Source organism: Dermacentor albipictus, unplaced genomic scaffold, assembly GCF_038994185.2.
Source record: "Dermacentor albipictus isolate Rhodes 1998 colony unplaced genomic scaffold, USDA_Dalb.pri_finalv2 scaffold_74, whole genome shotgun sequence".
NCBI classification, from domain to species: domain Eukaryota; kingdom Metazoa; phylum Arthropoda; class Arachnida; order Ixodida; family Ixodidae; genus Dermacentor; species Dermacentor albipictus.
In genome coordinates, this window is record NW_027225628.1 from 1,703 (window position 1) to 25,758 (window position 24,056).

Genomic DNA, 24,056 nt, shown 5'->3' on the forward strand with positions numbered 1-24,056 from the left:
CAATGAATAAGCCACTCAGTATTCAGCTGTATGACTTAGCTGACTGATAAGGAAGTCTCTACATTACTGATGCTCATGGAGATGTGTCCAATCCTTATAAAACGTATAAGATACGATTTTTTCGACAACTGTCGAGCTGCTTTTAAACATGAAAGATTGTGAAAAATATATTTCTATAACATCATTGGTCACATTTGATATTTCCAGGCGAAAATTACTCACAATTCAACGACGAGCTTCGTAAATGCCTCGCAGGTAAGCCATTTTCAAATCTTTAAATTTTCGTGAGTTTTGTGTGTGTGCTGCATTTCCACGTTCACAAATGCTTCTCGTCTTCTTGAGTGTTAAGTGCCACTCCAGTTGAAGTGCCAATAATTTACTCGGTAGTCCATTATGAAACGGTGCGCACAATTGTTATCTTAGCAGCGCGCTCTCACTTGCTGATAGTTGCTATGTATGTTTCCATGCCTAACAGCCTGCGTGGTGTTTTTATTATTTCCGCAACGAAATTTGACGATCTTGAATGTAAATCGGCTGTTCCCTTTCACGTTGACTGCACCTGCACGGAGATGTTTCAAGTGTGCCCTGTTGCGCTCAACAAACCCTCGAGGTGTCGCAGTGGCTGCTGATTAGCACAGAGTCGCTGATTCGATTCGCGGCTGATGCGGCAGCATTCCTATGGGGGGCGAGAATTTCTTGTGCCCGTCAGGAGTGCGGTAAAAGAGCCCTGGCTGGTCAAAATGGCGCGACTACTTCCACCAGTCGTCGTGTTTTTCTTTTGCATCTTGTGGCTTTAGACTCAAGTTTTCTTCAACGCAAGTGCTCAGTTTGAAGGTCAACCAACTAGACCCCTTCGATAGATTAATGACGTTGGTAGACGCGTGAGCAGCAGCTAGCAGTCGAGGAAGGGAGGGGAGACGGAGGAGAAAATGTTAAATGGTATACTGACACAATACTTTCTACTATTCATTCTTTTTTTCATTAGATGAAGACCGTAGGAAAAATAGTGACAAGCCTCAAAGTGCCATTGGTAAATGTTCGTAACCTCCACTAAACGTTACGAAGAGGAAGCCCGATGCACAGATGTATTTACAACTATTTACACGGGGAAAAGTTAATGGTAATCGCGCAGGCTGGTACAAATGTCACAGCTCGAGGAAACAGTCTACCACTCCCTCTTTGTTTCCCTCTTGCGCGCACGGTTCTGTCCGAATGCACCGTAACAATATAATAGCTTTCTCTGTAGCCAGCTTATGTTTCGTTTCCAAGAAGGATACCATGTTGTGACGTCAAATACAGTATATTCCTAGGAAACGAAACCAATACTGAGTGTAGAACAGCTGTTACATTACATTGCATGAAATTATTTACGGCGCGCTGAGGCTTATTGCCATTCTTTTCTACGGGTTAGACTCCAGGACCTTCATTTAATGCAAAACAATAAATATTCGAAAATATCTCATGCCTGCACCTTAAGAGTGAGAAAGTAGATATAAATTTAAGGTATAGAGGACACATAGGGAAAGAACTCGAAAAACTTTTTAGAGAATCGCGACATATTAAACGTTAACCATAGTTAGCGCATGTAAAAGAAGTTCAAAGAAATTCTAGTGACTGTAGGGAAATACCTTTCTGCTTATAACGACAATTTTTTTCTTCCAACAGATCACGAAATTCTAAGAAGCTCATAGAGTGATTAAGTGTACAAATGTACAGTAATAATATGCTATGTAATATAATTTACATATTCATGTGCATTATACTCATTTTACATGTTGTGATGGATAAAGCTCACATGTTTTTTTTTTACCGAGATTGAGCTGCAAGTTCGGTACTTTAATTTATTTTTAGCCTCCCCTTTTTTATGAACCTTTGGGATAATGTTTAGGGACCTTAATACGCTCCAAGTAGTCACTGGAACTTAACTATTCTTCTTTATTACAGAGCTATCGCCAGGAACCTTTGTTAAACCTGTACTACGCCTCATATGTTGATAGGTTTGGTGACTCAGTAACCTTTCGCATATTCAGCTTCCACTTGTGCGTTCGATGACGCCTCAAGCTGTCATGGAATATCTTGTACCCTCGTTTCTAGCCCCATTTCGTCATGAAAATTCATATATTTAACAATATCTACAATCATTCGCCCGCAGAAAGGCGACAGTATCATGGTTGAAGTGGCCCGCGGCGGGGGCTCGAAGGAGCAGATTCCGATGGTGATGCGGGTGCCGCGATTCGGAATCCAAGACATCTCCGCGTGTCTCAATACCTACTCGCTTCTCGGCTTCGGAGACATTCTCGTTCCCGGTGAGCAACAGCTGTTGGCCTCCGCACATTGTTTTCAGACTTGGCTGTTAATAACGATGCATAATATGGTAAAACTAAGAGGAGCTCGCCGGGACTCCTGCGCCTCTTATATATATTATAATCAGCAGCATTAATGTGACTAATGCGGCAAAAATTAGATGTGTTCAGCGAAGTTTTATTCGTATCCTGTACGGATCGATTTCTGGGACGCTGTGTATTTTGTGCCTATGACCGTGTACTGTGCATGTTTAAATATTAGACCTCTAGAATTAGGGCGAAAAAATCGTGATTACTTATTCTTGTGGAAACTAATTCAAAACCACTTCTTCTGTTCGCAGTTACTGTCAGTTGTAACGTTCTGCGTGCCTCACCCAAACTTGCGTAATCCCAGCATTTGCACCTCTTGCACCTCTAACGCTATAATACGTCTTGTAACACAACAAAATACCTTGCGTCGTGATCTTGATATTTTGAGCTCTACTATTTGCTCAATACCGGACTTCTATCATCGATTAATTTAATATTTTGTTGAATTTGTACCGTTGTTCTTTTTTTTAGATTTTATGTTTGGTTTTTTTCTGTTTTCAGTTCTTTGTGTAACGCAATTTCACCAATATTAAGACGTGGAGCTGTTCTTGGGCACTTTCAGAAAATAAATAAATGACATGAAATGGAAGCTCACTTAGGAGTTAACATGGGCAGCACGGGAAAATAATGCGGCGTACAATGCTATAGCGCTCAGTAGCAGCTCCTGTGTTTAAAACAGGTTAAACATAACCACAAAAATTTCAGGAGTGCTTAGACCTACCGAGCCGAGTAAACGCAGCCACTATGTGTATGTCCAAATCATTGTCCAAACACAACCAGTGAAATGACTAGGAAGAGGCTTGAATCACTTGAAATTAAGAAAAAGAGTATCAGATGAGCTAGACAACCTTGGTAACTTTTTATTTCGATATATAAGAGCGCCCCAAAACCAGGAAGAATAGGAAGAACGACACATGCCATAGTGCTTGGTAAGTTTATATTCAATAACAATATTTCCTCGCTTGGAAAATCGCGTATTTCATCGCGCCCAAACCACTCCTTCCTACGCCTGCAGGTGCTTTTAGTGTAAAGGTCCTTTCTTTTCTCTTGCTTTCGTTCCCAAATGCTTAACCTAGTTATTCGTCTGTAATAAAAATCCACTTGAGATCGACACTTCTCTCATCTGCGCCTTGTCTTGTGTCCTGTCGTTCTCGCGGCGTTTAGCTATCGTGTCGTAGCAATAGTGCCGTATTTAGTAGAGAAGTAGAGTGGAGAAGATAGCTCACAAAATCATGCTATTATTTTTTGAGAAAGTCTCTATATTAAGTGATACGTAATGTGACTTCCGGCGGTATGTTGGAACAGTTGACCTCCCAGAGGATTCTTGTGGTCTGGTAAAAATGTCGCAGTTTCGCCCTGAAGGCAAAGTGTTGGTCGCGTAACAAATTATAGACAGCTATATGAAGTAAAGATAGTAGCTTTACCAGCCGTAAAAACTTGTAAACATTCGCTTACTAACTAAATCAACAAGAATGGTGTCATGTGCACACAAGCAAATATGAACGCATCTCACTCGATGACCACGGAAACTCGCTTTCAAAACGCTGGAGTAAGGAAGCGCGGCAGCAGCAGCGAGCGAATTGACCTTTATGCTACTTCTCGCTTCAACGCCAACTAAGCGGCAAAAATACAGTGCACACGAAGATTTCAGCACTGGGTCCCTCTCTCCCCATTGCAAATCGCTTTTAAGCTAGTTCCCACGCGGCCGCACCATACGCAGCAGCCGCCAAAGTAGAACGCCCCCCCTCCCTTCCCTTCTCCTGGTGCCTTGCGCGCCACGGAAGACTGCGCTTCCTCTCCGCTTTCCTCCCTTGCGCGCGCTAGATTTATCAGCCGTCGCCGGCTCACCCGTGCACGCTTTCACTCCTACATACAGCACGCGCCACGCGTTGAAAATGTTATCAACCTTGGACTTTATACGGAGCATCACGGTGACGGCGACGGCTGAAATTCGCCGGGAGTGTCCATGTGATTGCTATCGCAATAATAAGCATATAGCTCAACATCGGGTACATCCATGTGTAGGTCGTCCATCATCCGGCGTAACAGCTGTGCCGCTAGCCTCATTTTTGGCGCTGTGCCAGCTTTTATCGCCGAGCTTCATACACCCGCATCGCAAATCTTCAAAGTGGTGGCATATATGCTCACGCTTAAAAAAATTTCTTTCATATGGGCGTACTACTTCACTCAAACGCCCTTTTCTATAGGTGTCAGGAGTGAATTATAAAACAAATAAAAACGCTCTCAAGTGTGCGAATTGTCTTAGTGTGCGTGCCACAATAATGTATTAGCTCACCAACACAATGATATGCGATGTTCCCATCTTTTTGGAATGTACTACTACGTTCAAGAACCATGTGTAATCTGATATCGTGAGTGCGTTCTCGCCAGACAACAAAAACGTGATACCAAAACAACCTACGAAGCGAACGAAGTGAACGATACTCACATGGCAATAGTTAGCTGCACCACACAGCCCATAGGCTACGGCTGCACGTTCAACTTAGCCAGCCTCTCTCCCCCTGTAATTATTTTGGTTACAAGGTACGAATTGGTGCTAAAGCCTGAGCATGTAGCAATGGAAATCGAGGCGTAGTCATAGTTGTCGTATCCGCCACGCTTTAAAGTCGTGAGCAATGATATATGCATGTATGTCGTCCAAATGTACCGATTCAACTGCTCGTATCATTTGCGCAGGCCTTCTGCTCGCGTTTCTGCGCGGCTTCGACCTCATGCATGTCGGTGGTTGCATGTACTTCCCTGTGGCCTTGATATGTAAGTATTCTCAGATCTGGATGAACCTAATCAACCCTTGTGTTCCACCGCCCCTTTTTTTTTTAGGTTTCGGTTGTCCAGCAGTGTATGGGGAAGAAAAGCAGTAGGAAAGTTGTTTTAACAGCGAAGATTTTCTTTGCAAACCTCGCCGGGTTTCGTGAATGTGGCTGCAGTGTGGCTGTTCTCTTGCCGAATAGGTCAACCAATCACAGTGGAGTAGCGCTCCGCGCGAATCACTAGGGTCTTTGCACCACCACCATAACGCGCTTGCATCCGCGCATCTGCGGCAGTAGCGGTGCTGGCCATGCGCGGGAAAGAAAAAAGGAGCCTGAAAACTCGCCTTCGCGCAGCCGCTGCTGCACTGTAATGAAGTAGATGCCTCTTGTTGATAGAATGGATTCGAATTGCCCTACGCACATATACGCATGATGCGTTCAAGGCGCCCGTCGTACTTGCTATTAGTCAGTAATTCCGCTTAACAAAAGGCTCGGCATAATTTGTGTGTTTGAGTGCGTGCATGCGTGCACTCATGTTTCGATTCTATGCCCCCACGAAAAGCTTCGCTGTATATAGGTCCCGACTCGTTGGATATGCTGCATTTTTTTAATGAACTTTGTTTTAGCTGGCGCTCGCGTTGCTGCAGGCGGCTCCGGCTACTCCTCTGAAATGTTAACCGCGTGTAAAAGCGTCGCATATATGAATGCTGTAAAAACGTATTTATTTTATAGCGATATTGGATGATCAGCCAAAAGTCACACTGAATGCGTTTGTTTTCTTCATATGGCCCGAAGCTAAGGTCGGTACTTAGGTGTAAAGCTAAAGTCACCTGGTAACCGAATACAAAGTCTTGATGGCTCCTCTCATGTCTTCCTAGATCGGCAACCACCCAATTTCGGAGACCAGTCTTTACTTATGTCACGGAATAGACTAGCGAGACAGCTACGGTGTCAACTACAGATGATCTCTCGCAACACGTAGCAGCCGATCCTCCCCCTGCCCCAACTACTACCGCTTTACAAAAAGTGAACAATTAAGGTCGCTGACAAAGTAAGATTGTTTACTTGGTCACTGACCTTCATTTTTCACTTTTTGCAACATGCTACTGGCCATGCGAGTTTTCGCCCAACCTCCCACTTTCCCACTCTCACCTTCCCACTGCATTCGAGCACTGTGAGCTATAGCAAAATAATGTTTGCAACCTGTTTTCAATTTGTGTTACTCGTATAGACTTAACATCAAGAAAATAACAAGTTAGGATGCATACGGATACACTCGGCGCTGGGTGCCTTTTGCATGGGCGTTAACGTCTATTTCTCCGCCACACGGTACGGGAACACAACTGAGAACAAGCGGTCTTCTGGTGACCAAGATGTGCAACATAAAGTCGAACGCATATGCAACAAACGCCTCTACATCGAAAGGGCCTGTATAACGAAGGAATAATTCTGTTTCGTTTTCACCGTGAGGCTGTGCGGTGCGCGACTTTTACAACAAGGTGACCTGTATAACGAATGATTTTGGAGGCCTCAAGCACTTCGTTTTAAATCTGTTCGACTGTTATTCGTGCGACTGCCTTAGTGTCGTACGTGCACTGAATAGTGAATTCGTCCACTGTGCGGAGTACGCCTTAAACAGTGGTAAAAAGAAAGTAACAATTCATAACCCTATCACTACGTAGTACTCCATATGGATATTCGTATAAGAGTAACAAAGTTCAAGGTGTTCAAATGTGGCAATTTAAAAAGGGATACAGGGTGTTTCACGTAACTTGAACCAAGGACTTAAAAATTATTTAACCGCAGCTGATTGAAACCAACGACATATGATTTGCCATCATGTGGAGATTTGATATGATTTGCCGTCCTTGGAGTATCGTTTTTTATGTTCCGCTTAATTATTTAGTTAACTAAAGTCAATTATGCAAAAAAATTAATATTCACGTTAGGGCCAAGTGTGCTACGTTACGTTGTAGAGGTGATTCAGAAAGGACCGATCCAATTTCTTGTGGTAACATACGCGCTGCGTGGTGACTTTTTTGGCGTTTAACGAAAGCCCGCAAAGGGGGGGGGGGGGTATGAAATAAAACCACGTGACTGCGCTCATGCGCTATCGTATTGCAGCGCTCTCAAACGCGTTTCGTGCGAAAGAACCGTGCGTGCGGACCGTGGCGAAGAGAGCGGCCGCAGCGGTAGGCATCGGCTTCACAGTGCGTCAGCATCTTTGATGGTGGCACACGGAAAGGAAGAACCGTCATCCCTGATAAGCCATAAGCTATAAGCACGGTTGAGAGCGCTGCAATACGATAGCGCATGAGCGCAGTCACGTGGCTCTATTTCACATTTTGTAAGCTTTCCTTAAACGCCTAAAATATCACCACGCAGCACGTACATTGCCACAACAAAATTGGATTAGTCATTCCTGAACCCCCTATACAACGTAACATGCTCCGCCCTAAGGTGAACACAAATTTTTTTTAAAATAAATGATCTTAGCTCATTAACTAATCAAGCGAAATATTAAAAAAAAATATTTTGAGGAGCGCCACATGACGGCAAAGCATGTGTCGTTGGTTTCACCCAGCTGCAGTTACCCGATTTTTTTTTTTGTATTCTTGGTTTAAGTTACGTGAAACACCCTGCATAAGTGTGAAGAGATCCCGTTTGGTTATTCCTCCTCGCGATTCCCGCAAGCACTGCTGATTTTCTCTTAACGGAACACGACATTTAAAGGATAACGCAGTTGAGGCTGCCAGAGTAGTCTTGTAATGCGTTATTTGCATGACCTTCACGAAGAAAGGCCATGTATTGGTGGTGAAAATGTTGTAGGCTAAACTTCGCCAATCGAATTTCGCGGGCTATGCGTGGTGCCGATGACGTCGATAAGTCAGGCATTTCACGGCACTTATTTCGTTTTTCTGTAGCAGCGAATACCATAAATGCTATGAGGATTAGTTTTTACTTATTTCTGAGTATATTATATTGAATCTCTATTGATAAAGTATTATTCTTCAGCAGACGTTGTCGGCATCCATGACGTGATAAGGAGCTCGTGTGGAAAGTTGAAGGCGTCGTCAACCCCAGATTTTGACTGTTCGGTCACTTTCTCTCTTACCCAATGCTCTGGCCACAGCTGCACTGGCCAACTTTATACTCCCATTCTCTGTATTGTTTCTCTGCCCGCTGTATGGTTTTGACAACAGCAGCAGCAACAACAAAAACAACCGTTCGTTCACAAAGCACACTTATGCACTGAGCAGCATGCACTATAATAAAGGTTACGTACATACTGACAGTACGTACATACGTGCGTACTGTCTAATCTACCCTAGCCAAATTAAGTGCTTTTTTTTGTTTCCTTTCAGCTTTTTCTGGGGAGTAATTTTGGTCTCTCGTCATCCGTGCCGTCCCAATCGCTTAATGAGACATGTATAAAAGAAAGTAAAATAGCTGTTGTAACGTTGCTTGCAAAGCCTTAGAGTTAAACCAAGAAATCAGCGCAGCATATATTCCGCCTCCACGTCAAGCTGCAGTACGTGAACTTTCTTAGACCGTGTACATCAGAGCTACCATTTTTGCACCAAGCATCAAGCTCTTCCAGCTTTTTGAAATGTCCACTTGCTGCTTACTTCCACAGGCCCAGTTTCAGAAACGGAATCGAAACTCTGGAGAGTCACTTTTAATTAACCTAATTATCATTTGTCGCTTCTAATAGCGATTTACAGTGATTACTCATGGAACGTCATCGTAAAGATAAAGAAATATTAAGTTGTGCCCGTTTTTGCTACCTTTAGCGCCACTGTTTGCTCGTTGTTCTTTGATCCTTGTGCAGTCTACGGCTTAGGTCTTTTGGCGACGTTCGCCAGCCTCTACCTGATGCGCTTGGCCCAGCCTGCACTTATGTTCCTCGTGCCATTCACAGTGCTGCCGACACTGCTCATTGCGCGGCTGAGGGGCGAGTTCGACGACATCTGGAACGGAAATGCGTCAAGTCTCACGATTATTTGTTTGGTCTGTCGTATATATATATATATATATATATATATATATATATATATATATATATATATATATATATATATATATATATATATATATATATATATACATACATACACACGCGCTGTTCTACCGAGGCACAGAGGCGACATGTCTGGCACGCGAGAGCACTGCCGCTGGGCAGCAGAAACAGTGCCCCGCTGGTAGATAACAGGCGTCTCACAACATTGCGCAACGCCGGCACTATTTCAATCAAACGACAGCGTGCATCAACGTTGGTATATACACGTCAGTGTTACTTGGCATGCTCACAACTACTCGGCAGGAACGCTAGGGTTTGTACGTACAACGCTCGCGCAAGAAGCAGGAGGCAGAACGCTCTGCTGAAGAGCCGACTACGTTCCGTGCATAGCAGTGAACGTTGCGGAAGCTGCACAAGAAGTCCGGTCAGGAAAAGTTATCTCTCCGCACGTTCCGTCCATGCTTCGCGGCGCGTCAACGGCGTTCACTCGCGCGAGGATGCACGTGAGGCTTCTCGCGACGGGTTGCAAATTAAAAAAAAAAAGAACGACAAAAATAAAAATGATCTAAAACAATGCATCAGCAGCCGTTTACCATTTGTTTCTAAGAATAAAAACTTGTTTCATTCAACACTGAGCCAATATATAATACAGTCGGGCGCAATTACGGTCAAAAGACACGAAACTATATCCAAGCGCGAACGAAGCCACTGCGAGAAGTCACTCCAGCCTCCACAGCGTTGACTGCTGTGCGCAGCGGAGTATAAGCGCAGTGTGACGCTGCGCGCGTCCACTTATTCCCAGACCTTTCACAGCCGATCGCACTGCGCCCGTCTCTGAAAGTTTTCTAACCATCCACGCGTGGTCCGCGCTTGCTCCACTTGCACCGTCGGTATACCACGACGGAACGGCGGCGGCAATCGAGATGTTCGCCATTTCCCCGCATCTGTCACCACTACGGTGATAAAGGCGGACGTGCGCGATGCGCACAGTTGCCTTGCGATAGCGCATCTTGCAACGCGGTAAGCTAAATGCATGTAGTAATTGCCGCGATGACCGAAGCCAGTTTCTTACAGGAGTTACTGGCCAACACACCTAAGAGTGGCGAAAATACAATAGCTCCAAGCTTTCAATAAGTTACAATAGTGAAGACAACAATAAAAAAGAAACAATTATACGCCATATTACGCCTCAGCGAAGTCACACACTGTCAGTTGCAGAGAACATTAGCAGTAGCCCTGCTACAATGTTGCTTATTAGTAGTAGTATAAGACTTTTATTCAGCCAAAAATTACAGGCCGAGCATATCGACCGCCTGGGTGGCCAGTCGACGCTGTTCTTCTGCACCTTCAGCGCCAAGCCAGTCGAGCCAGGTGGTGATGGAAAGCGAAGGGGGAGGGTAGGAACTTGATTGCTGAGCAGTCGGACAGTAGAATAGGCAATGGGATAGGTCTGCATAAGTAGAGGGGCAGTTGGGACAGGAGGGGTCGGAGCGATAGCGATAGAGAAAGAGGCGGGAAGGGGTAACCAGTGCATTCATTTGGATGTGCCGCAGAAGGCGAGCCTCCGGCACAGTGAGTGATGGATGAGGGGGAGGGTAGAGGCGCTTGTCGAGACGGAGCTGGAGGTAAACTTCCTTGATAGTGCGGCGCAGGGAGAGTCCCCCAGAATCCTGCGAGGGCCCCGACCAGGGGATCAACGGTGCCCGGTTAAAAACATCACGGGCGAGCTGATGAGCCAGCTCATTGCCGTCAATCCCCGAATGCCCAGGGACCCAGCGGAGGAAAACGGTGGAAGGTTGCAGTGCGGAGACCGCTCGTTCGACCTCTTGTTGGAGTGAATGGGGTAGGGTGCGGTTCTGTATGTGGCGAATGGCGGCTTGGGAGTCGGTGTATATCGTGTACTCTGGGAGCGAGGGCAGGGAGGGAAATGATTGTAGGGCATGTACAATGGCAAGGACCTCGAGAGAGAGTGCATCCGGAGGGTGTAGGTACGGCCCACTCGTGTGAGTTTCAGGTGCTGGGAGGTGGGGATGGTAGATAGCGTAGCCACAGGAACCTCGAGGGGCTATGAAAGAGGCATCCGTGTAGGCTACTCCCTGGGTAGTAAAGAGGGGGGAATGATGCTGCGCGGCCGCGTGACGACGTCCGGCATGCAGGACAGGGGACATATTAGACGGGAGGGGGAGAATGCGAAGATTGGGCGCCGGGGTGGATTTTGGAGAGGTAAAGGAGGAAACGGGAATGGGAGAGATACCCGCCTGGGCCAGTAACCACTGACCCTGACGGGTAAGAGAAAGCCGGGCAAGCTGGGAGTCACGGTGGAGAGAGAGAAGAGAACGAAGAGGATGGAAGAGGCCTGTGGCAAAGAGCTTAGCAGTGGAGGTGGTGATAGGGAGGTTGAGAGCTGCCTTGTAGAGGCCCACAAGGGCGGTCTCGAGGGTGTTAAGCTGAGTGTGGGTGAAGGAAACGTAAGGCACAAAGTACAGGAACTTGTTGAGGGCGAGCGCATGGGCAACTCGGCACGCATGAGCCTCGTGGAGGCCCGAGCGCCGAGTGACCACGCGCCGCAGGAGGTGAGTTACCGAGTGACAAGTCCTGACCGCGTGGTGTAGGGCTTGCACATTCTTGGCTGCATGTAACGGGAAGCCAAGAACTTTGCATTGGGGGACAACAGGAATGGGAGAGCCGGAAAGATGTAGGGAGATTAGGGCGTTGTGGGAGCGCTGGTATGAAGAGTAGTTAAGAAGGAGAAGCTCGGATTTCTCCGGAGCAGGTGACAAGCCAGCAGTGGGGAGAAAGGAGTTGATGAGATCGAGGCCACGTTGCAGGGTGTCCTGTACGTGACCGGGAGAACCAGACGAACACCAGAGGGTGATGTCGTCGGCATAAAAGATGTGGTGGAGGTCAGGAATCTGGGCTAGTTGGGAGGCGAGAGGGGTCATAGCAAGATTAAAAAGGATAGGAGAGAGAACAGCACCTTGAGGAGTGCCACGGGTGAGCGGGTGGGGATCGGACAGATGTGTGTCCACTCGGAAACGAGCCACTCGGTTAGAGAGAAAGGAGCGGAGATAAGAGTACATGCGGTGTCCGCAGTCTAGGGAGGAGATCTGAGACAGGATATGGTCGCGGCACACACCATCGAAGGCCTTGCGGACATCAACAGTCACAAGAGCGTGGATCTGGCTGGGATTGGGTGAGAGAAAGGTGTGCTGGAGGATCAGGAACATGTCCTGTGCACAGACGCGCCGTCGAAAGCCGATAAGAGAGTGGGGGAAGAACTCTTTCGCTTCAATAAGATCAGAGAGGCGAGTCAAAGCCATTCGCTCAAGGGTCTTGCCAACACACGACGTCAAGGAGATAGGGCGAAGGTTAGAAAGGGAGGGAGGTTTGCCCGGCTTCGGAATCATAGAAATAAGAGAGGATGTCCAAGCGCTCGGCAAGCAGCCGCTGTCCCAGGCATTGTTGAAAGTCTGAAGGAGGAATTCCTTGGAGTGGTCGGGGAGGTTGCGGAGTGTAGTGTATGAGATGGTATCCTCACCGGGAGCCGAGCGAGAAGGATTAGCAGCCAGGGCAGCTTCGAGCTCCCGGAGAGTGAAAGGGCGGTCGAGGTCTGGGTTAGGATCGCCAGAGTAGGCTGGGTAGGAAGGTGTGAGAGGGGGTGGGAGATACAAAGAAGTGAGCTTGTCAAAGACATCGGAGGGAGTCCCCTGAGTGAGGGCTTTTGCTATAGTGGGAGCAAGTGTAGGCTTCGTACCTAAGAAAGATTTAAAAAGGGACCACGTGGATCGCGAGTGTAATGCAGAATCGAGGCCGTCACAAAGCGCACTCCAACGAGAATGCTCGAGGGACGTGCCATGGGCGACTATCTCGGCCCGCAGAGCAGCAATCCGAGAGGAAAGTTGGGCATTTTGGGGTTGGGAGCGCAAAGAACGTTGGAGACGTTTCATCCGACGCCATAAACGGAGAAAGTGAGGATCCGGGTCTGGGATAGGATGCCGTGAGCGAACGCGACGGCTACTGGTCGAAAGCGCAGCGGAGATGCGCGACGTCCAGTCATCGTAAGATTCAAAGGAGGCGGAAAGGAGATTAGTGCGAAATGCGTGCCAGTCAGTGTGAGTGGTTGAGTGCGATCGAGGGATGTGGGAAAGTGAAGCGGTAATATGAATGAGGAAATGGTCGCTGAGGAGCGTTTCAGCTGTGACCTGCCAGTGAAAGGAAAGGGAGCCCCGAGAGAAAGAGAGGTCGGGTGTCGTGGAGCGCTGTGAGACAGTGCCCGCTCGAGTAGGGGAGCCAGGGGTATTAAGAAGGGTGAGGTGGCGTTCCTGGGCAAGACAGTGGAGAAGGCGGCCGGGCTTGAGGGTCTGGGGGTAGCCCCAGAGCGTGTGAGGGGCGTTAAAATCGCCCCCAAGGAGGAGATGGGTGGTGGCGGGAATAGAATGAAGGAACTTGCCCAAGGCAGTGAACAAAGAGGATGTGGCAGGGGGATTATAGAAAGACATAAAGGCGAGTGAAAGACATAAAGGCGAGTGAAAGACATAAAGGCGAGTGAAAGACATAAAGGCGAGTGTTTATTAGACGAGTAGAATGTTGGGATAGTTGGTGCATAGCTTAAGAAGGATGTGTAGAGCAAGGTTGAAATCAACGGAAGAAACAAGAGGAGATTAAAAGAGCGCCAGAAAGACAACAATCTGTCTCCTCCTCTTCCGTTTATTTTAACCTTGCGCCACACATCCTTCTTATGCTTATTAGGCCTCACCCTTCGTTAATTCGGTCAATGCTAGGAAATAAAGTACAAGTTTAGATTACACTTCTTTTCTCAATCTATTTATCGTTCCTGCGACGGCATAGGGATGGTCATTATACCGAGAAGCTACATTATGTAACAACGATTTGTGACGACGGCGCAGTTGCCATAGGGATGTACCTATTAAAGGTTAATGTAGTAATCGCCGTAGTGTGCGATTATAGGTGTACAAGGCAGACAAGGCCAAAGCATTTTACCCACAGATATTCCTCCCAGAATTTTTTCAATATTGCAGCGACGTATGCAGACTACATGTAACAAGACACGTAAGCTTGATCAGCCGGCTATTAAATTGCAATTTTTCTTGTTGCCCGCACATTTACTTTAAGTTCAGTGCGGATTCTTTCGTTTACTTCTGCACGAAGTTAAATAAAGAGGCCAGTGTTATATTTAGGAAGAACAAAAACCACGTAGCTCAAAAATTTCCTGGCCATCACTTTCCGAACATGGCGAAAACCTGACTAGCCTGATCTCGCTACAAAAAACTGAATCTGGCAACACTACGACACTCTCTCTGGCAAAGTCGAACGCGGATAACACTGAAGGACCGTGTTTATGAGCCAACAAGATTACTTTTGTGCCGGACAAAATGTTCTGTGGACGGCGTTTGCGGGAATCGTGTCACCGCGGGTGGAGATATCATCTCCTTATTTGTCCTATAATGGCTACGCATCGATGTCTAGAGCAACGATTTCGTTCTGCGTCGAGGAAATAAAACACGAAGTAAAAGAGCGCGAAAAGATGAAGACAGAAATCAAACATGCGCGCAGGACAAGCCCTGCGCTTCGAACTGGAATTTTATTTGTCCAAACCGCATTATATAACGTTCACCCCTTCACATTCACAACATATTAGCCCCATTTAGCGCGGGATATGTAAGTGCTCAGGTCATTCCTGCGCGGAGGGAACACATCACAATGTCCTATCAACCATAAAGCACTACTAATGGCAGTTTCCCGAAATGCATTGGAAATTCCTTAAAAGTAGAAAACACGAGGTAATAAATGATGTCCCTACGACAGAGTCATGCATTTGAAAATGACTCAATGTAGTAATCAGACAAGCAATTATGTAACTTACATTAATTACCTCTTTAACTTAAAAATGCCGTGTGATTTATACTATTGGAAGACTTGAAGCACGCCATCCGAGAAACTCGTAACCCTTTCAAGAAATGCTAGTAGTTGACGCTGCTGGTTCTTATAGCGCAATAAATTCCGATAAATTTCACCGAGAAAAGCGAAACTGAACAGCCGAAGAGCGCAACTGTAACGTCCATAGCAGACGCCAACTTGATTGGTTGTGCCTCACAGCTGCGAGCATCAAGCGAGCGCCCTTATCAAGCCATGATCTCGGTGGCTTAATTCGCGGTCACCCGACGGCAGGCCGGAAACAGTCACATCACTCATGTTCGCCCCAGTAACGATCTTCGTCTGTTCAGTTTCGCTTTTCTCTGGGAAATTGGTCGGAATTTATTGCGCTGTAAAAACTAGCAGCGTCAACTTTTTGCATTTCTGGAAGCGATTACGAGCTCCTCAGATGTCTTAGAAGTCCTACATTGGAATCAATCGCATAGCTTTCTTGGTTAGAAAGATAATTAGTCTAATATACATGATTACCGTGCAGCGGTGGCGTAGAGGTAGAGCATCCGCCTCGCTTGCAAGAGGACCGTGGTTCGAATCCCGGTGCCGCGCATTTTTCCACCAGATTAAAAGAAAATCCGCGTGTTGATAAAATTGCATAAACAAGGCCTGGAGTGCGGCCTGATCCCGGTGACCAGAACCGGTAACGCACTCCCTCACCAGAGCAGGATTGGCCACCCTGGTGCAGTACTTGGCCACAACCTCCTATATGAATACAACAATCAAACCCCGGCCCTCAGTCTCCAGCAGCTGCGAAGCAACTGACCACGGCGGCGGTCAGAGGGTGCTTAGAATCCCTGGATCCGGACAGGCCACCATTGGAATCTGAACCTGGCAACGTTTAACGCTAGAACATTCTCTAGTGAGGCGAGTCTAGCAGTGCTATTGGAGGAATTAGAGGGCAGTAAATGGGATATAATAGGGCTCAGTGAAGTTAGAAGGCCAAAAGGAGCATATACAGTGCTAAAAAGCGGGCACGTCCTGTGCTACCGGGGCTTATAGCGGAGAGACGAAAACTAGGAGTCGGATTCCTGATTAATAAGAATATAGCTGGTAACATAGACTTGAAAAATTATAGACCGATCAGCTTACTGTCAGTTGCCTACAAACTATTTGCTAAGGTAATCGCAAATAGAACCAGGAACACCTTAGACTTCTGTCAACCAGAGGACCAGGCAGGATTCCGCAAAGGCTACTCAGCAATAGACCATATTCACACTATCAATCAGGTGCTAGAGAAATATTCGGAATATAACCAACCCTTATATATAGCTTTCATTGATTACGAGAAAGCGTTTGATTCTGTCAAAACCTCAGCAGTCATGGAGGCATTACGGAACCAAGGTGTAAACGAGCCGTATGTAAAAATACTGAAAGATATCTATAGCGGCTCCACAGCCACACAAAATCCCAATAAAGAAAGGAGTCAGGCAGAGAGATACGATCTCTCCAGTGCTATTCACAGCGTGTTTACAGGAGGTATTCATAGACCTGGATCGGGAAGAAATGGGGATAAGAGTTAATGGAGAATACCTTAGTAACTTACGATTCGCTGATGATATTGCCTTGCTTAGTAACTTAGGGAACCAATTGCAATGCATGCTCACTGACCTGGAGAGGCAAAGCAGAAAGGTAGGTCTAAAAATTAATCTGCAGAAAACTAAAGTAATGTTTAGCAGTCTCGGAAGAGAAGAGCAGTTTACGATATGTAGCGAGGCACTGGAAGTGGTAAGAGAATACATCTACTTAGGGCAGGTAGTGACTGCGGATCCGGATCATGAGACTGAAATAATCGGAAGAATAAAAATGGGCTGGGTTGCGTTTGGCAGGCATTCGCAGATTATGAACAGCAGGTTGCCATTATACACTTTTCTCCTGAGGTATAACAGCTGTGTGTTACCAGTACTCACGTACGGGGCAGAAACCTGGAGGCTTACGAAAAGGGTTCTGCTGAAATTGAGGACGACGCAATGAGCTATGGAAAGAAGAATGATGGGTGTAACGTAAAGGGATAAGAAAAGAGCAGATTGGGTGAGGGAACAAACGGGAGTTAATGACATCTTAGTTGAAATCAAGAAAAAGAAATGAGCATGGGCAGGACATGTAATGAGGAGGGAAGATAACCGATGGTCATTAAGGGTTACGCACTGGATTCCAAGGGAAGGGAAGCGCAGCAGGGGGCGATAGAAAGTTAGGGGGGCGGATGAGATTAAGAAGTTTGCAGGGACGACATGGCCATAATTAGTACATGACCGGGGTAGTTAGAGAAGTATGATAGAGGCCTTTGCCCTGCAGTGGGCGTAACCAGGCTGATTATGATGATGATGATGATGATGATGATGACATAATACTTATTTATTTACTACATAGGTTGATCTTCAAGTGTATGACACTGCGCTAAAAGCAATAGAGAGGAAATCATATCATTATCTTATTCTTCCCATCTTAAAGGAATTTCTAACGCACTTCGTGCAACACCCGGTAAATCGCAGACACCAAACATAATTTGTATATGGTAACATTTATTGGTTCTGTTAGGCATTAAAATAAAAAAATTAGAAACTGATCAGTCGCATAATAAAAGGCAGGCCAAGATCTCATGAAATGAACAAAAGATCAACAAAACGGACTGGTGGGCTAGTTGGCACTGCATGTTAAGTCTTAGCGCAAAGAAACGCACGACACGAGAGAAGGCAGACAGGACACAGGTCTGAGCCTTCTCTCGTGTCGCGCGTTTCTTCGCATAAAGACTAACGTGAATAAAGAACTATGCACAACGGGCATGAACCCCGACGAAACTGAGAATGAAATAAAAAAAAAGTTAGAATTATGAATATGAAGCGTATAGCAAAGTTAGGTGTCACTTATAGTTATTTATTCTCACTTAATTAATTTCATCCATGCTTTCCCTGCCTTCATTGTCTGTTATCTTTATGTATAGTGGTTTACTGAAAAATGGAACCCTTCGCTCTTTATTCTTCTCGATAAACGTGTGTGGCATATTTTGACTAGACTAAGCACAATGGTATGTATAGTTTCTCTTTGCTTACATATTCACTCACGATAAATGTAGGCTCGACCAGTTGTGACTAACTTTAAATTTGTTCATTCCATTTCAGCCCGAGGAGCCCAGCCTGTCGGAGATTGACGTTTCGCACTCGGACGTCCTCGCGGAGGACCACCTCAAGCCCACCGACCCTCGAAACTTGGTGACTCACCCCGTGCAGCCGGCGTTCCAACCGACGGGATCATACGGAATCGCCTTAACGGGACACGCTTCGCAGCAGCTCACTCCGGAGAAGTTCCTCTAGCGAGCACACTATATCTAGCGCCGAAAGTCGTTTTTTTTTTTGTCAACAGACTGTTCATACTTTAAAAGATACATAACGGGCAGATGTTGATGCTGACTGGTCCGTTATGTGTACCCGCCGCTTTGGCTGATCGATATATTTTATATGACGTTCAACTCCTAGCACGCGAGTTCCCGACCCAGGGTGCCTTATTTCGCTGAGCATGGTCCGCGATTTAAAAACGCCAGGTAGCCAAAGTTAATCCCGATCCCTCCCTAGGGCTTAACTTATAGACACCCGTTGATTTTGGACACTAAAGTTAATCGTCGTCATTGCTAGGTACAGTGTCCTTGCAGTTGAAAGTAGCCATATTTTTTTTATTTTATATTTTTCAGTCGTGCTATGCAACGAAAACCGCTGACATCTTTCTTAGTCGACGCAAGGATGGTTCAACTTTATCAGAGAGCCTTAGTCAAACACGCGCTTATGAGACACACGCAGTCTACACGGATAATATTAGCTTGCTCGGCTCGTCGCTGCATGGTCTGCAATGCAGCGTGCTTGAATCGCGCAATGTTCATGTGTGGATCTTCTGTTTCGTGGCCACATAATTTGACTAACGTCGTCAAAACCGAGGATGACTGTCCTTTACTCTTTTATCGGAGCTAAGCACTTTTCTTAGCGCCTAATTTTGCAAAATCCTTTTTTTTTTCACACGCGACATTTCTGACATTGTTCTTGATAGAAGACTTTGTCCTGGACCTTTGCTATAGTGAAAAAAAAGTACCACAACCCAGTGTGTTTCAAGACAGTCTGACCTCTTACATATTTTAGCGCATTGGGTCATATATATACATTTAGTTTAACTCCAAGCAGCTCAAGATAATTTTGAACTCAGACTGACATTCTTATTCCGTGTTCTCCGTGCACCACTTCCATTGCTAGTGACTGCTGGGTCCATTCGCTGAGATGATGGCGTTTCGAAGTTCCTGGGTGACGGAGGTGCTTGGATTATCACCATTGTTGGCTGGCTTCGTTTCCTGGTGGCGAGCGCTAGACCGGCGCGTTTGGCACTAGCTCTTGCAACAAGACAGGCTATTGTTAGTTAATTGTTACTGTCATTAGGATTACCTACCCGTGAAGGCAAGAGGAGACGCAGGCTGAGCGGTATGCGCAGGCTTCATCTCGAGCTTTGCGCCCTTGCCTTGTCTGTAACAGAAGCACTTGGCCTCGCGCGTCGTGTGCAGATTTCTGCCAGCCTGTGACCATGACTCGAGGCCACCGGCTTTCCTATAAGCTTGCCACTGAAGCGCGAAGCACTTGCGCAGTGCAGTGAAACCAACAAATAGGAGTAAGCCGCTAATGATGTAAAACAAGTTTCTGGTGCAATAATGAAATGATAGAAGCAGTCTCCATGCGGGAGATATTGGATGTTCACAACTGGTAACGTGGTGGGAAAATGATGTACGAATGGCACGTGGTGATGAAACAGGCGAACTAAACTCATTATCCCCAATTTCTCGATGTGCATTTCAAAACTGAAGATGCAGAGGTCCGGTAGGAGAAATCGAAAATGCTGTCAGAGCCTTTAGAACGATCCTTGGAGCAATGAACTAAAATTTATAATTGTTTTTATAAGCAAACGGATCAACATTACTGCTTTGTTTTTCACAGATAACAGAAAGACCATCTACGCCATCTAGATTCAACGATTGAAAATATCCTTTCAATTCTGCAAGTATTATTTTCAGAGCGGCGTTGTTGTAAGCCGCGCAGCTGCGGCTTGGCGTAGCGTGGATTTCTACGGCAATCCGAACGCTTTTGTCGGCAAAATGCGCCACGTTAAGCCGTCCTCTTGTCTCATATACGATGCTTCGCTTTTGCCCACTCGCACATTTTTTTCTCGAAGTTTTGCGAGAATTTCGTTAACCACCCATTTGCTTTCTTTAACTTAAAATTTAGCGTAGGCCCTTCTCAGCGCCAACACTATTAACGGAGTACTGACAGATGTTCTTGAAGTTGTACAAACTACAACCTACACGCTTATCGCATGTAAATGCATGAAACGTAGCAAGTATGAAAGTTTGGAAACAAGAGATATATATTATTTGATACTAGCCGGGGGGAGGGGGGGTAGAGGTTGAAATGTCGCTCTGGAGCCATCCGAATTGTCACGACGTCATCTCACAGAGCGAAATTTCTTAGTCTCATCGCAATGTGCCTAAGTATGGGTATCACGTTATTCATTAAAGAAGGGGAAAGGAAATATTGCACGCGTGCCTCCCCACTGCGCTCGCAGGAATGAAGGGAGCCAATGTATCATGACATTATGACACATCTGCCGCCATGGGTTCCGAGAGCGAAATTTGTTTGCAAAAAGAAGTACAATATATTGTAAATTATTTAGCGCGCTCTGACGCATTCCAGCTCTTGGTCTTTTTTTTTTTCGAGGGGAACGGGGGTATTGAGTGGCGAGGTTATGCCTTCGTTTTATGAAACAATAAAAGAAAACGAAGTGAAATTGTGATGTCAGTACTTCAAGAACGGTGTCTTTCATTGGTATATTTTTTTAACTCTTTCTCTGCGAAATCTTGTAGTCGGCCATTAATTCCCATGTCTTATACCCAACCCTCACCTTACTCAATCGCACCCGCCAAAACATCTCGTCCTTGGGAGACGGGAGGCATATATCTAAGCCTGAGTGAGTGAATGAACTTTTATTGGGTCCAGCAAAACGTGATAGAACGTGCACCCGGCTAATCCGACGACGGTACTGACAGATCGTCTGCCAGCCCGATCGCGGGCGCGCTGGACGGCCAGGATTTGGTCCTTAAAGACGGGACTTAGCAGGAGCGCGTCCCACTCTTCCTTGATGAACTTCGGGCCCAACGACCTGCACTCCCAGAGCATGTGAGACAAAGCAGCAGCCTCACCACAGGTTACGCAAGAACAATTCGGGTAAATCTCAGGATGTATGCTGTTAAGGGACACCGGATTTGGGTAGGAGTTCGTTTGCAAGAGTCTGAGCGTGACCGCCTGCGGCCTGCTTAGCTTGGAGTGAGGCGGCGGGAAAATACTTCTCTCTAAGTAAAATAATTTAGTAAGTTCATTGTGCGTGATAGGAGCGTCTCTATGTCCGGGGAGAGAGACGCCCGATCCGAGGGCAACGCGGTCGGTAAAGCCACGCGCAGCCTCGTGGGCAGACTCGTTGAGGTTCAGAGGAACCCCCTCAATCGCCCCGATGGGGGCAGGGAACCAAAGGATGGAGTGTATGGAGGTGTCGCCGTGTTTGGCGCCTTTCAGAATTTGAATTACCTGCCGGGCTACCCGGCCTTTCTGGAATGCCCTGACGGCCACTTTCGAATCGCTATACACCCTTTCTCTCCAACCGTCTTGCATGGCGAGTGCAATGTCCACTTGCTCAGCCGCCTCGGGGTTCGTCGTCCGGACGGAAGCACAGTTGATGACTTTGCCCAGCGTGTCCACGACGGAAACCGCAAAAGCCTTGCCGTCTCGGTATGCAGCTGCGTCCACGAAGCTTGCTTCGATCTTGTCCTTGTTTATTTGCTTCAGTATATTCAATGCTCTTGCCTGGCGACGACCTGCGTTGTGAACGGGATGAACATTACGGCGCAAAGGTGCGACCACGATCTTCTCCCCTATTTCTCTGGGAATTTGGGTGTTTTCAGTCAAGTTCTTGGTGGTAGTGAATTCGATCTCCTCGAGGATACGCCTGCCGGCTGGCCTGTTGGTCAGCCGAATTAGCTGGGCCAGTTCCTGAGCCTCGGCTATCTCCTCCATGGTGTTGTGTATGCCGAGCCGAAGGAGGTCCTTGGTATGCATTCTGATGGGCAGCCCGAGGGCTCTCTTGACAAATTTTCTAATGAGAGCATTAAGCTTTTCCCGCTCGGCTTTGAGCCAGTTGTGCATGGCCACCGTGTAGGCGATGTGACCCCGCAGAAAGGCGCTGGTGAGCCGAAGCAGGTTATCCTCCTTGAGGTCACGATGTCTGTTAGTGACCCTTCGCACGAGGCGGAAATCATTGTCGGTCTTCGCAATTATCTTGTGCAACGCAGTGCCGTTGTCGCCGCGTGATTCGATGAACATACCTAGGACTCTGATGGCGTTGACCCTGGGTATCGGGTCACCGCTCCGAGCGAACAGGTGAATGTCCCTTTCCGAGACCGGTTTCCAGCCCTTGGGTCTGCCGCCTTTCTCTTTTCTATAAAGCAGAAGCTCAGATTTGGTCGGGGAGCATCTGAGTTTGGTGGGTAGCAGGTACTGCTACGTAACATCTGCCGCCTCTTGCATGACGCTTTCCACTTGCCCTTCGCTACCGACGGTGCACCAGCTCGTGATGTCGTGGCGTAGATGGTATGTTTGATACCTTCAACTTCGACGAGATTCCTCGAGAGGCCGACCATGCAGATGTTGAAGAGAGCAGGTGAAATGACCGAGCCTTGCGGCGTGCCTCGTGGGCCCAGGAGCACCTCGTCGGAGACAAAGTCGCCGAACCGCAGCTTCGCTTTCCTCTCCATCAGGATCGAACGGACGTAGTGATATAGTCTGGGGCCCAGCTCGAGGTCTGCGACGGAGGCCAGAATGTATTCGTGGAGAACGCTGTCAAACGCTTCCTCGAGGTCGAGTCCGAGCAGGGCCCTGGTGTCCCTGGTACTGCCGTCGATGATGTAAGCCTGCCCAGGAAAGCAACTGCTCCTTTAACGAAGACACTGCACCTGTTGAAAAGGTAACTTCACGAGGAAATTCTTTCGTTCACCCACAAATGCGGGAAAACCACGAATTACTTTTCGTGTATCTGTATGCATATACCTGTAAGCCCGAGAATACACGCAAGGCCAGTCGCGCGGCAATTTTGCGTGCATTTTCGGGCTTCTTTCACGCTGGGAAAAACATTTATGCAACACATATTGAGCAACAGCAAGCTGTGTCGGTACTGTGTGTGTGTGTGTGTGTGTGTGTGTGTGTGTGTGTGTGTGTGTGTGTGTGTGTATGTGTGTATATATATATGTATATGTATATATATATATATGTATATATAATATTGTATGTGTGTGAGTGAGTGAGTGCATGAACTTTATTGTAGGTCCAGCGAGTATACGCGAACTCGTCGCGCACCCGGCTAGTCCCACGTCGGGACCGGCAGGTCTAGCCCACCGGCCCGGTCGCGGGCACGCCAGACGGCCAGGATTTGCTTTTCTAGGGCGGGGCTGCGCAAAAGCGAGTCCCACTCCTCCTTGATGAACTTGGGGTATGAGTAATGACCGGATTGATAGCCGTCGCTGTTATCTTTTTCTTGCCCTTTCATTTTTCCTTTTTCCTCATTATTTCCAACATTTATGCAGCACGTATAGAGGAACAGAAAGCTGTATTGAGAGTTTTTCTTGTCGGACCAAGATCGGACAGACATTGATTGGACCAAGATTTTAAATATACCCAAGAGCTCTAGAGAAATCGCACCGAATGCAAAGTAACCGTAGTCGTATGTACTTGCGGCCAGCATTTTTTTCATAACGAAGTATTACCTAATTAATTACTTTTAGTTAGTGAACTTTTTAATTATTGCTTGAATCGCAAACATCAATTACAAGGTTGTAGGGCACCTTAAATAACCTCC

The 24,056-nt window shown here is 46.8% G+C and overlaps 2 protein-coding genes across 2 annotated transcripts; one reads left to right on the plus strand and one right to left on the minus strand.

Annotated features, from left to right (window-relative positions):
* Positions 1–212: 212 nt before the first annotated feature.
* Positions 213–20,942, plus strand: LOC139053114 (signal peptide peptidase-like 2B). Its single transcript, XM_070530271.1, has 4 exons — positions 213–255; positions 2,153–2,306; positions 5,091–5,168; positions 18,251–20,942. Exons 2-4 carry the CDS (start codon positions 2,168–2,170, stop codon positions 18,277–18,279), a joined length of 246 nt encoding a protein of 81 aa, XP_070386372.1. The 5' UTR covers positions 213–255; positions 2,153–2,167; the 3' UTR covers positions 18,280–20,942.
* LOC139053118 (uncharacterized) lies at positions 5,367–12,696 on the minus strand. Its single transcript, XM_070530278.1, has 2 exons — positions 10,566–12,696; positions 5,367–5,466 (listed from the first exon to the last, which is right to left on the minus strand). The coding sequence occupies exons 1-2, from the start codon at positions 12,590–12,592 to the stop codon at positions 5,367–5,369; spliced, it is 2,127 nt and encodes a 708-aa protein (XP_070386379.1). The 5' UTR covers positions 12,593–12,696.
* Positions 20,943–24,056: the final 3,114 nt, after the last annotated feature.